We start from the raw sequence: 12,063 nt of genomic DNA, 5'->3' as shown, positions 1-12,063 counted from the left end.
GACCAGGATAAGTGACTTACCACAGTGCTGAAGGTGGCCTGGAGCCGCCTCCAGTCGGTCGTAGCCAAAGGGGAACACACACTTGGATCCTACCGTTTTCATGGTCTACAGAGGTGGAGGCTATAATGTTACATCTTGATTCGATAAAGATACTTCTGCTTAAAACAGAGATAAAGCGATCTATGCTATTACTTCGTGGTGATTCCACTTAATATCAGAGAGAGGAGTAACTAGACTTTCTCTCAAACTTATGAAAGCTTTCTTTTTTAAAGATTTATTTATTTTAGAGAGCGAGAGAGTGCATGCAAGGGGGGTGGGGAGGGGCAGAGGGAGAGAAAGAGAATCTCAAGCAGACTCTGGGCTGAGCATGGATCCCTATGTGGGGCTCGATCTCATGACCCTGAGATCATGACCTGACCCGAAACCAAGAGTCAGCCGCTTAACCGACTGAGCCACCCACGTGCCCCTCAAATTTATGGAAGTTTTTATTAAACTTCTGACATTTAATTTGTTTGACGAGTACCTGAGATGAAACCTATTGTGATGTCATTTAATGAAAACCCATATGCCTTAAGTACTGAGAGGCACAAACAGAGCTGAAATCATCTGGTTTATAGTCTGTCCTGATGGAAATTCCTTCTACCTCTTTGGTTGCACTTGTCACCATGTTTCTTGGAAATGTTAATACACTTTCAGCCTTTGGACAGAAATGTCATTAAGCCTTCTGTGAAATACCAAAAGTTGAGAGAAAGAAGTTTACCCAGTAAACCGTTTTCTCCATAATGGGCACTGTGTAATGTCTGATTTAGTGTAAGACCCGTGAGTATGTGTTTTATGTTCAATTTAAGTGTTATAATACTAACTCTTCAGAAGTGTAATTTGAACTCTGATAGTTCCTGGTAGCTCCTGGATACGATTTGCTCGATGTCCACGAGGATGTCATGTGGGGGACCCATACAGCATCTGCTGTCTCCTTCAGATCACTTGCCCTCTGGGCCTCCACACAGGACGTTTTAGAACTGTGGTGGCTCTCCCTTCCACCGAGGGTGCTCACTCTCAGGTGGGGTGTGCCGCTGATGTTCGCCCAGACCGTGGACACTTAGTTCATCATCAGCCGAAGTCATACTGCACTCGAAAGTAACCCTTCCCAAGAGAAGTCCTAAGGTGCATCCTAAAAATAAATACAGGTGCCCTCATCCCTGAGTCCTCTAACTGACTACATCTGCTCTCAGTGTCTCTTCCAGAGTAGAGCATGAGAGCTTGTTGTTTGGGGCTTATGGAAAACTAATTCCTTATCCAGGTACAAGTCTGTCTTCATAAGAAATGGGCATTTTTCTTCCAACTTGGGCTATGGGTCTGTGATGTTGATAGGGTCCAAGATTGCTGTGAGCTTGGACATGAGATGTTCAGCTTTCCTGGTTGCTTTTTTCTTAATCTGTCTGTGTTCTTGCCACTTTGATGAGATTTGTTCATGCTTACTCACCCTCAAGACCCAGAGCCCTCTATGAGCCCCAGGGCGATGGGAGAACCCATTCTCTGCTCCCCACATATGTTGTTAAAATGCTCACGGGCCCCGCAGTTAACAGAGTTCTCTCTCAATTTCCCACTAGCTCACAAGCTCCTGGAGTTGGAGGCTGTGTTTTATTCTTTTTTATATTCAGAGCACCTAATACAAAGCCTGATACATAGCATGTCCTCAGTTAATATAATGAATATTTGCTGAGCTGAGCTGAAGAACTCTGTTCCTGCTAAAAACAGTACCTGCACAGAGCTAGGGGTTCAGGAAAGGTTCATTTTAGTGAGAATCTTGGTAATTTTGATACTTAGGATTTTACTAACTCCCCATCCAGCAGGCAGGAGGTTGAAGGAATGTTTCATAAATCCAGCGTTGTTTCTTCTTTAAGCAAATATTGTGGCTTTGACAGCAAGCTAAAAGGAACCGCTTGTGTGTTCGATTCTGGGGTAATTCTGTATTACCTTTTGTGAATTCCGTGAAGTACCCACAGTGAAACCTGCCACCAGAGCGTCTAACGGTGCTCCCACGTTCACGACACAAGCGTCCCCCACTCCCGGCTTCTCTCCTCCATTGCTGGGGTGGCTAATGGTGCTTTCCCCAGACATTTGGCGGGGTCTTCCTGCATGTGCGGGTGCTCGCTCCCGCCCCTCCCACAGCTCAGCTCCAGGGCCATCGGCTTCAGACGCACGGAAGACATGTTTAAAACCACGAACTCGGAAAATTTTCCTTTCCCTCTCAGGTTGGCTTGGCTAGAGAGCTTCTGTGAGAAAACTGATTTTTATTAGATACGTTTTACAGTATTTTACAGTCACTCACGTTAGATTCTGGCTGTGGGCGCCCCCCTTCTGTCACCTCTGTCGTGCGGGGAGCAGGGTTCCTGGGGCATGTGACCGTCAGCAAACCGCCTCCTCTGAGCCTGGTTTCCTGATCACTGACACGGGATGTCCGTCCACCGTGCCCCACTGGCCCTATCGCATGACAGGCACGTGTAAGTCAGACGCAGTCCCGACCTGGAGAGGGGCCCTGAGCCCTAGGGTGTCCCCACCTTCTTCACAGCGCGGAGCATTGCAGGACACGGTTACTTCAGCTGCAGGATTCCTAGGTCTGGGGGCCCAGGAAGTGCTGCATGTGGTTTAGTCATTGAAAATGGGAGCACTGACAGGAACCGTAGCCCAGTAGCCCCCTTCCTGCAGTCCCCTTGGGGCGCTGGAGGCCAGGCTGCATGGGCTGAGGGTGGCCTTGCTGTCTTACAGATGTCCCATGCAGCCACCAGTGCCTTCTGCCGTTCCATTAAGCTGCAGTGTGAGCTCTACCCTTCTCGAGAAGTGGCCATCTGCTTGGACCCTTACTGTGGACTTGGGTTTGTCCTGTGGTGCCTCTGTAGGTAAGTATCCCTTGAACATCTTTGCAATGATGACCAAATCAGTCATGCACCCCTAGACCATTTGCAGAGGAGATGCCAGTGTCTGGGGGGGGCGCTGCCACCTCCCGAGGGGCCGGCCACGGTGGAGTCACAGATGGGTCGCTGTCCCGTCCCTCCTCCGCCCCGCGATCCGGGAAGAGCAGGCACATCGCGGTGCCATCCACGCTCTTCAGCATTTGCTGAGCCCCGCAGAGACCACAGACTCTGGGCTCATTCTGGGAGGCTGCCCGGTGGGGACCCCTGTTTCCAAGTGAGGATGCCAGGCTGAGCCTTTGGTTCTTTGCCTTTAAATCCTAACCATTTTCCACCCTGGAATGTGTATTAAATCGGTGGGCACTTCAGGCTCCCTCCTGCTTCAGGCCTCTCCCTCGTGGGTGGGAGGAACGTCAGCTGCAGGAAGGCGGGGAGCTCCCCGTGAGAACCCCGCCCACCCCACCACAGTCCAGCCCCCCAACCCCCCAGTGCTGGCCGGTAGCAGGCTCAGCAAGGGTCTGCAGAGACGGTGAACACATGGAGATGTATTAGCATTTCTTCGGACTATACATACGTGTTCACTGTAGAAACTTTAGGGAGTACGAAATAGCATGAAGAACATGAAGACCTCAGTGACCATACCACCTCGTGACACCAGGAAATACTCACCATTAGCATTTTGGATATAGTCTTCCAGAGTGTGGTTTGGAAGGTAGCATACTATTTGTTGTTAACACTTCAAGCCTTTGTAAGTGTATGGAGAATGCCATAGTACACACCATGCCCACCATCCGGCTCCCCACAGACCGCGTTTGGATGGTTCTGTTTCATCTCTCCTTCTAGTTTTTTCTGCCCCTGTGTTCCATTCGGCATTTTAAAGCAATCACCAAACAACGTGATTTCACCATAAACCATTAAGTATGCGTACGGTTTTGTGACTGTGCCTTAATATAGGTATAAAGCTGAGATGCTACCATTTGAAAGTTGTTATGATTTCCTTTCTTCTTAATAGTCTGTAATGTCTTCTCTCGTGTCTTTAAATACACTTCGGAAAACAATTCTTCTAAGGCATTCCTAATATTTAATAGTGGAATTAAAATCCATCCAATCCTGTATTTTTGAAAAAAAAATTCTTTTGGAAAAAAAGGAGTTTTTGCAATTCATTCTAATTAGAACAATTAAAGTTTTTGAGAGAGCAAATTCAATTAAAATATTTAATGATTTTTGCCTCACTGTAAAATGCAGTAGTATCGCAGGTAAATTTTTTTCTTGGGAAATAGTTTAGAATATGGCATTCCAGCAGAGGGACCAAGTGACCCTTGGCCAACTGAGAAGGAAGCCTGTCCTGAACCACCAGCTGTGTGGAGGAGACTGTGTGTCCCTTGGCAAGGACACCAGTCGAGCCAAAGCCAGTGGATGGGATGCTTTCCCGTCCTGGGGCTCGCCGGGCCTAACCCTCGTGACATCACAGAGAGGCTGCCTGTCGGCGGGAAAGTCAGTGTTTGACGTGCACAGTAGCCGCAGGAACACGGTGGGGCTCTTGAAAGGGGCTCTAAGGAACCTCTACCTAATGAGCATCTTTCCTGCAAATTCGTTCCGAAGTCCTGAAATTACAATGTTCTGTAGATTGCCTCTGCAACGCTAAAACAAACACATAAGAACTATAAACTTCTTCCTTCTGAAGCCCTCTGTAGAAACAGATCCAGACAAACTTGCTTAAAAACTGGACCTGGAAGCATCTACCCCAGGAGTGCTGAGAACACCCAGCACCTGTCAGTACTGTGGATACCAGTAGACTCTCAGATGAGCTAGTGTTCACTCAAGAAATGGCCGATTTCAGGGCTGGTACAGGAAATGCACAAGGTGAACCTGAATGTCTTTTCGTGCGAGAAAGCGCGCATGGTAGGAGGGTGACATGTCCTTTGGAGGGGCTCCCACTGGTCAAATTGGGGGGATTTCAGCATCAAAATAAAGATTATAATAGGTAAGACTGGATAAAATAGAAAATTATCTCACTATTCAGACAGACGGACAAATTGAAAGCTTGATTGATAGAGTAGACATCTAGAAAATAGTTGTTCGTTATAAAGGGGAGGAGAGAACCTTCACGGCAGGGACACGGGGCTGTTGTGCGTCACCCAGAGAGTTGCAGCGAAGGAAACAGCGTCACGTCCAGGGTCTTCCTGACAAAGACCCTTACCTGAACCACTGAGTCCAGGGAGCATCAGACCCAGACTGAGGGATGCCCGTAGCTGCTGTCTGTGACCACGAACGCCAGGATCACAGAGTCACACAAGCCCTGAGGACCCAGCGGGCAGGTTGATGGCGTCTGTGCATGTGTCTCCCAACGGTCTCCTTTCTCTGTAAAAGTCACCGTCAGGACCACAGGCAAACGTGAAGAGGGTCCGAGGCTTCAGTGGAAGAAATGTATGTTTCCTGATTTTGATGTCTTAGCTGGCCATATGGAGAAAAATAAACTTGCTTCCTGGAAATATCTGCTGATGTATTTTGGGTTGATGGGGCATCATCAGGTCAGTGACCCATCCTCAAGTGATTCAAGAGGGGAAAAAGTTATTTCTACTTAAAACTTTTCTGTAACTTCACAATGGTTTCAACATTTCTAAAAACTTTAATACAACTTCTGTGTCTTCATCCTAAAGTTCCCTTCAGTCATAAAATAGAGTAATGATATTAACAGAATTGTTTCAAAATAGTCTTAAGATCAAATATGTCTTAAAATGCATTTCCAATCGTTGATGTTCATGGGTTAGAAGTTTCAATATTATTAAAATGGAAATTCTCTGCAAATAGATCTAGAGATTTGATGTAATTCCTGTCAAAATCTCAGCAGGGTTTTTTTTTTTTTTTTAGCAGAAATGGACAACTTTATCCTAAAATTAAAAAAAAAACACACACAATATCCAAAACAATTTTGGAGTAATATAAAAAGTTGGAAAACTCAGACTTCCCAATTTCAACATTTATGCAATAACCAGGCCAGGGCTGGGCTGACGTAAAGGTAGTAGGAAGGTAGATGCAGAAAAAAGAGCCAGTGAAACAGAATTGGGAGTCCAGAAACTGTGGTGACCTCTTACATGTGGTCACTTCATTTCTCAACAAAGGAACCACGGCAGCTCAATGATGAAAGGGTAGTATTTTCAATGAATAATGCTTGGGAATGTTGGCCATTCACCTGCCAAAAGATTAAACTTTTACGTTGCATCATGTAAATAAATGCACAGTAGGTTGCAGACATTAATGTAGGAAATAAGACTTTTAGAAGGAGACAGAGGAATCAGTCTTTATAATCTTGAGCTAGGCAGAGTTCTTAGATATGGTACCAGAGGTACAATACATAAAAGAAATATTGACAGATGTGGCTTCAATAAAACTAAAAATGTGGGCACATCAAGCAACACTATTAAGAAAGTTGGAAATAAAAGCCACAGACTGGGGAAAAATATGTGCAAATCGTAACCTGATAGAGTCCCTCCAACCAAATATGAAACGAACTCTCAAAACTCAAGAAGAAGACACACAACATGATTTAAAAATAGGCAACAGATTTGAATAGACATTTCACCAAAAATACACAAATGACTTATAAGCACATGAAAAGATGCTTAACATTGTTTAGGGAAATGCAAATTAAAACCAGTGAGATAACACTTCATACCCGCTGGAGCACATATAGCCACAAACCCCAGAAAGTAACAAGGTTGGGGGACTTGTATTTTCTGGCTTCAAAACTGTACCGCAAAGCAACAGTAACCAAGGATGTGCAGAAACTGGAATTCTCCGACATTGTTGACGGGAATGTGAAATGGTGAAACCACGGTTGGGCACATTCTTAAAAATTAAACATAAATTCACAGTCTGACCCAGCAGTTCTGCTCATAGGCATCAGCCAAAGCATCTGCCAAAGCAAAGGGAAATCACCGGAAGCCTTGATGTGTGAAATGTCCCTAGCAGGCTTCGTAAAAGCAAGCAAGCAAGAAAAAGACAAATCCACAGGTCGACCAGGATGAACAGTGTTTGTTCATATCCATACAACGCAATACAGCTGCAGTGCAGATAAACTTCAGAAACAGCTCACGGAGAGAAAGGAGCCAGATGCAAAAGACCACATATTCCGTGATTGTATCGTATGACGCCATTTATATGAAATGTCTGGGAAAGGCAACTCTGCAGAGACAGAAAGTAGAGTAGTGGTTGATTGGGGCTGGGGTCGAAGCACGATGGAGCACAGGTGGGTTGGAAATGTTCTAGAACTGCACTGTGGTGATAATGATACAACTCTGCAAATTTAGTAAAAATCCTTTCATGGGGTGGATTTTATGGTATGCACGTTATACCTAAATAAAACTCTCTTAAAAAATCAAACAGCCTGTCATCGGGGTAACTGAGGCGCACAGGCAGACAGTAACCCGCCCACCACAGGGTACGTGTATTATAGGGAGCCATGCATCTGCCTTGCTCCGAGTGCCCAAGTTCTGAGGGTTTGTATGTTTTCTCAGGTTAGTAAGCTGAAATCACCGAACTACAGTTGTGAAATTTTATGTTACCAAAATGTCTTCTTTTTCCTCCTAGTCAGCCATGTTTTTCTTCAGCCATGTTTTTCTTTTTTTAAATAGACTATTTTTCAGAACAGTTTAAGGTGTGCTTTGAGATGCTTGAGTGGATTTCATACAGCGTGTGCATAAATAGCGACTGGCATACATTTTCTTCTACTACTTCTGCTATTCCTTCAAAGGTGATCAGATTGATTAACCTTCCTGGCTTATACATTAAGCAATTAAGCAAAAGAAAAAGCAGTGCAGCATTACGATGTGCCATCACAACATGTGTGTGCAGCGCTAATAGCAAATTACTCACAACTGGATGACTTTCACACTTTCTGAATTTTAGTTTTTAACCTATAGGGGTTTAAGATTCCTCCATCATTAATGCAATAAAAACCAATGAAAAAAAAATGGATCAGTTGAGCAAGCGACATCTCAGGGTCCTGAGGTCAAGCCCCATGTTGGGCATAGAGATCATATCAAAAAAATGGACAAAGGACTTGATTAGACATTCCTCCAAAGAAAACATACATTTTTATAAAAGCAACCCTGCGTTTCCTACATTTTGTGAATGTAGCAGCTTTGAGAGAACCCTATATATTGCTTCATAGCGTCTAGAGGTTTCAGGTGAGCGCTCAAAAAGGCAGTCACTGAATCAAGAGTCCTATAGTTCTCTCGTGCTTTGCAGGATGTTTTCGTGAACACACTTTCATTTTGTATTTGCACACCTGGAGGGGCAGTGGCGTGAGTGCCCCCTTCGTGCAAATGGGCAGCAGGTGTTTCTGCGGCACGGGTGGCGGGTGGGTCCTGCGGCCCTACCCTCACGAGCCCTTCCCGTCTCTCTGCAGTGTCTACTCAGGGCACCAGTCCATTCTCATCCCGCCTTCTGAGCTGGAAACCAACCCTGCCCTGTGGCTTCTTGCCGTGAGTCAGTACAAAGTCCGGGATACGTTTTGCTCCTATTCAGTGATGGAACTTTGTACCAAGGGGCTGGGCTCGCAGACAGACTCCCTCAAGGTAAGCAGCCTGTCATAGGCCTCAGAGGGCTTTGGGGAGCACGCCCAAGCGCCCTAGGGAAGCACCGTGTCATAGGGCATGGGAAGGGTTACTGAAACTAAAATTATCATTCACAAAAGCCACGGTATAATCCGCTGTCCCCTGAAGTTCCCAAAACTGATTTCAAGTGAAAACTTGATTTTATAAGGTGAATAATTGCCCACTGCCCCAAAGAATTATAGGTCAGGGTGCACACACCCCCCCTCCCATGTCTTTGATTCCATTAGGTCTGCCTGAAAGGCCCTAAATTGCTTTTTCTTCTGCTGGTTTTCAAGCCATAGGTTTCAATTTAGCCACTCATTTTCATTTTCCTTGAAGACCCTGATTTGTAGGTCTGTATCCTAACAAGAATATTAGCATTTCCTTCCATTTGAGTCAATAACATTTTGATAGACATAAAGTTTCATGATGAAGTAGTCATTATCCAAGTAAGGAGGGGGAAATAATCATACGACCTGTTTCAATTTATATTCCAACTACTATCCATTGTTTATATGCCCAGATGTGTGTCTTTGTGTATATACAGTTTATATTTGCATATGTGTGTATAGACATATGCACATAAATTATTTAAACACAAATAGTAAAGCATTACATTTTTCTCCTGAATTTTGTTTTCCTATTTAGACCTAATGCATTAAGCTTGAACAAGAAACAAAATGCAAGATAATGTTGATATTAAGCTACATACACAAGTGTATAATTGCTTGAAATTATAAATATATATAGGAAAAGAAATTTATAAGGCGTAATTATTACTTATTTCCACCTATATTATTTTATAAAGTGATTGAGTACATTTCACAAATCATAATTGAGTGTTTTCTATGCACTTGACGTATTAATTTAATCTTTACAATAGGCATCTGAGATAGAAAGCACTATTGTTAAAGATGAGGAATCTTAAGTTACAGAGAAGTTGAGCACCCTTTCCAAGTCCTTACATTTAATAAATTTTGGAGCCAAATTTTGAATCTCCGGCTCCAGGTGCACCGTCTCGAGCCCCGGGCCGCACTGCCTCCCCAAAGACACACATATGTAAATCAAGCGTTGGGATCACGCAGTTGGAGTGTTTTCTGTGTGACTCCGCGTATATGAGATCATATCCGGGCAGGAACCTCCAGGGCCAGAGTGCCCCCGAGCTGTGTCCCCTGCACCGTGCAGGAGCCTGTGTCCGTGCCCTGAGCCCAGGCTGCGGTGCAGGGCCGGGAGGGCTGGGTGGGCCAGCCTTTGGTGGTCGTCCTCCCACCGCTCTTGCTCCGCTGGAGACCACCGCTCGCCACCCGCCTCCTGCCCCCAGCCCTGCTCAGAGGCCCGTGCTCCGCTCGCTGAGGTCCTCCTCTGAGCCTTGCCGTCTTGCTCAGTTGACTGAACATGGTGCAGCCCCGAGCTGAGCTCCGTCGAGCACAGTCGTCAGAATGGGATCTTTTCAGTCTCGTGGGACTTAAGAGGAGTGCTATCTTTATGAAATTGTCCAAACACTTTACTTTTCCATTCTGTATTAAAAATAGGTCTTCTCCTTTCTGTCCAGGGTGTGCTCTTGTGTATCCATGTTTGTAGGTGTACCTTGCTTCCCCAAACCCTGTCCTGTTAAGTATTTTATCCAGGACCTTGCTTCTCCTCGTGCTCCTTGCGGCTGCATCTTGCTGTTATTTAAGATAGGTTTGTGATGGCATCCTCGGTCCTCTGATGTAGGATTTTCCCCACACACAGACGTCCCAGGACAGTCGAATGATGTGGACACACAGAGCCCAGGAAGTGAATGCCCGTGTGGAGTTTGTGTTGCTTGTGTCCATCTGGTTAAGGTCACACACCCCGGACCTGGAAGGCTGACCTCTTACCACTGTTGTTCCTTCTAGGCACGAGGACTGGACTTGTCCCGCGTGCGGACATGTGTGGTCGTGGCAGAGGAACGGCCTCGGATAGCACTCACCCAGTCGTTCTCAAAGCTCTTTAAAGACCTGGGTCTCCACCCGCGGGCCGTGAGCACCTCCTTCGGCTGCAGAGTGAACCTGGCCATTTGCTTGCAGGTGGGTTTCGTCGGGATCAGTAAGTGCTCCCGTCAGAGAGTGACATTTAAGTGACAGGCACTCAGCACAGGGTCATTTTCATGGCTGATGTGTAGCTATGTTTAGAAGACACCTTGTAATCAAATGCGTGTGGTTGGTGCACACTTGTTTGGTTGGGATTTTTCTTTTCTTTCTCTTTCTTTCTTTTTTATTTTAGTCTGCATTTGTCAGTAACCATTATTCATAGCTAGCATTCAGAGCTCTTACTCTGTCCTGAAACATTTTCACTTTGGTAACATGAGTAGCAGTTGGCCCAGACCCCTGAAGTCAGGCTTTTTAAAGATTACATAGGACACAAATGTTTCTTTTGGCAAGAAATGCTGCGTCTTGACGTGCTCAGCCTCCTGGACACAGACAGTAGGATCTGTAGGAGGAATGCCAAGTGCCGTCAGCAGGTCCGGGAATCTGCTGTGGTGATGGCATCTAGAAGCAGACATTGCAGTTCCAGGCTGCATTTCCAGGGTGTGAGGCAGCTCCCTGAAGATAACTGCACAGCAACTGTGGCTGAAGGACACTTGCTCGCTTGCGTTTTCTTCATTAGCCGCTTGCCACCATCTTCAGTGCTCCTTTCTTTCTTCGAACCCTTAACACAAGCATGTTGATCTGCGGCGATCGCTTGCCAGGGCAGGGCCGCCTGAAAGGAAGGACAGGGGCGTCCCCATGTGCCCTCCCCACAGCCTCACCCACAGCAAGCAGCCCAGGGCACAGCTGCAGACTTCGGTCCTCAAACAAATTGGCAGGATAAAAACTCCACTCACCCAGGTGCTGCAATGGAGCACGACTCAGGTCGTCTCCCGGTCTCCCATGCTACCCACCCACTGTCCCCCAGTTTCTGACCCCAGAGGTGGTTGCTCATGATTAGCCCGGGGGTGACCTTGGGAAGCTCCCAGGCGGCCACGTCCTCACCAGCGCTCCGGGTGCTGGGACTCCTCCATGGACGGTGGCCGAGAACAGACTCTTAACATGTGTCCCATCAGATGAGATTGCTCCAGAAACATTAGCTACAGAAGGCGTTTTGTTGCTTTATTTTTATTGTTTTGATTTTCTACTACATCCAAAGTGACATTGCTGTCATGGGCCATGGTGCTATTTTGGAATCTTGGCAGCATCTTTTTAATCATTTTTGTACATTTACCATTTTCCACTTGTTTGCTTTATTCTCAACTCATTTTCAGCCAGTTTTCCTTTTTCTGAACGGTTAGTGTTGGAAACTGGCTAGAAATGTCGATGTGTCAGAGAGTAGAGATAAAGTACATCATGATATGGCCGCACGGGCTCAGAGCCACGGGCCATGATGCTCGGGGCAAGGGGTGCTCTAGGGGGAGGGGCTTCCTGGCTTTGAGGAGGCCGTGCAGCCTGTATCCTGTACTTGATGCAACACCACACGGTCACACACAGCAGTGTCCCCGCAGCTCCTGGGGACACCCCACAGTCACACAGCAGTGTCCCTGCAGCTCCTGGGGA

At 46.2% G+C, this 12,063-nt stretch overlaps 1 protein-coding gene across 1 annotated transcript in view; it reads left to right on the top strand.

Moving 5' to 3' along the window:
- Nucleotides 1-12,063, top strand: part of DIP2C (disco interacting protein 2 homolog C) — a 203,268-nt gene that overhangs the window by 144,000 nt on the left and 47,205 nt on the right. Inside the window, exons 30-32 of the mRNA XM_032425522.1 lie at nucleotides 2,770-2,900; nucleotides 8,323-8,491; nucleotides 10,390-10,560. Of these exons, the coding sequence (XP_032281413.1) occupies nucleotides 2,770-2,900; nucleotides 8,323-8,491; nucleotides 10,390-10,560 (471 nt within the window). The remainder of the gene's footprint in view (nucleotides 1-2,769; nucleotides 2,901-8,322; nucleotides 8,492-10,389; nucleotides 10,561-12,063) is intronic.

Source organism: Phoca vitulina, unplaced genomic scaffold (genome assembly GCF_004348235.1).
Source record: "Phoca vitulina isolate PV1807 unplaced genomic scaffold, GSC_HSeal_1.0 scaffold33, whole genome shotgun sequence".
Classification (NCBI taxonomy): domain Eukaryota; kingdom Metazoa; phylum Chordata; class Mammalia; order Carnivora; family Phocidae; genus Phoca; species Phoca vitulina.
Note: the sequence above shows the minus strand (reverse complement) of the source record. Positions and strands in the feature narration are given on the sequence as shown.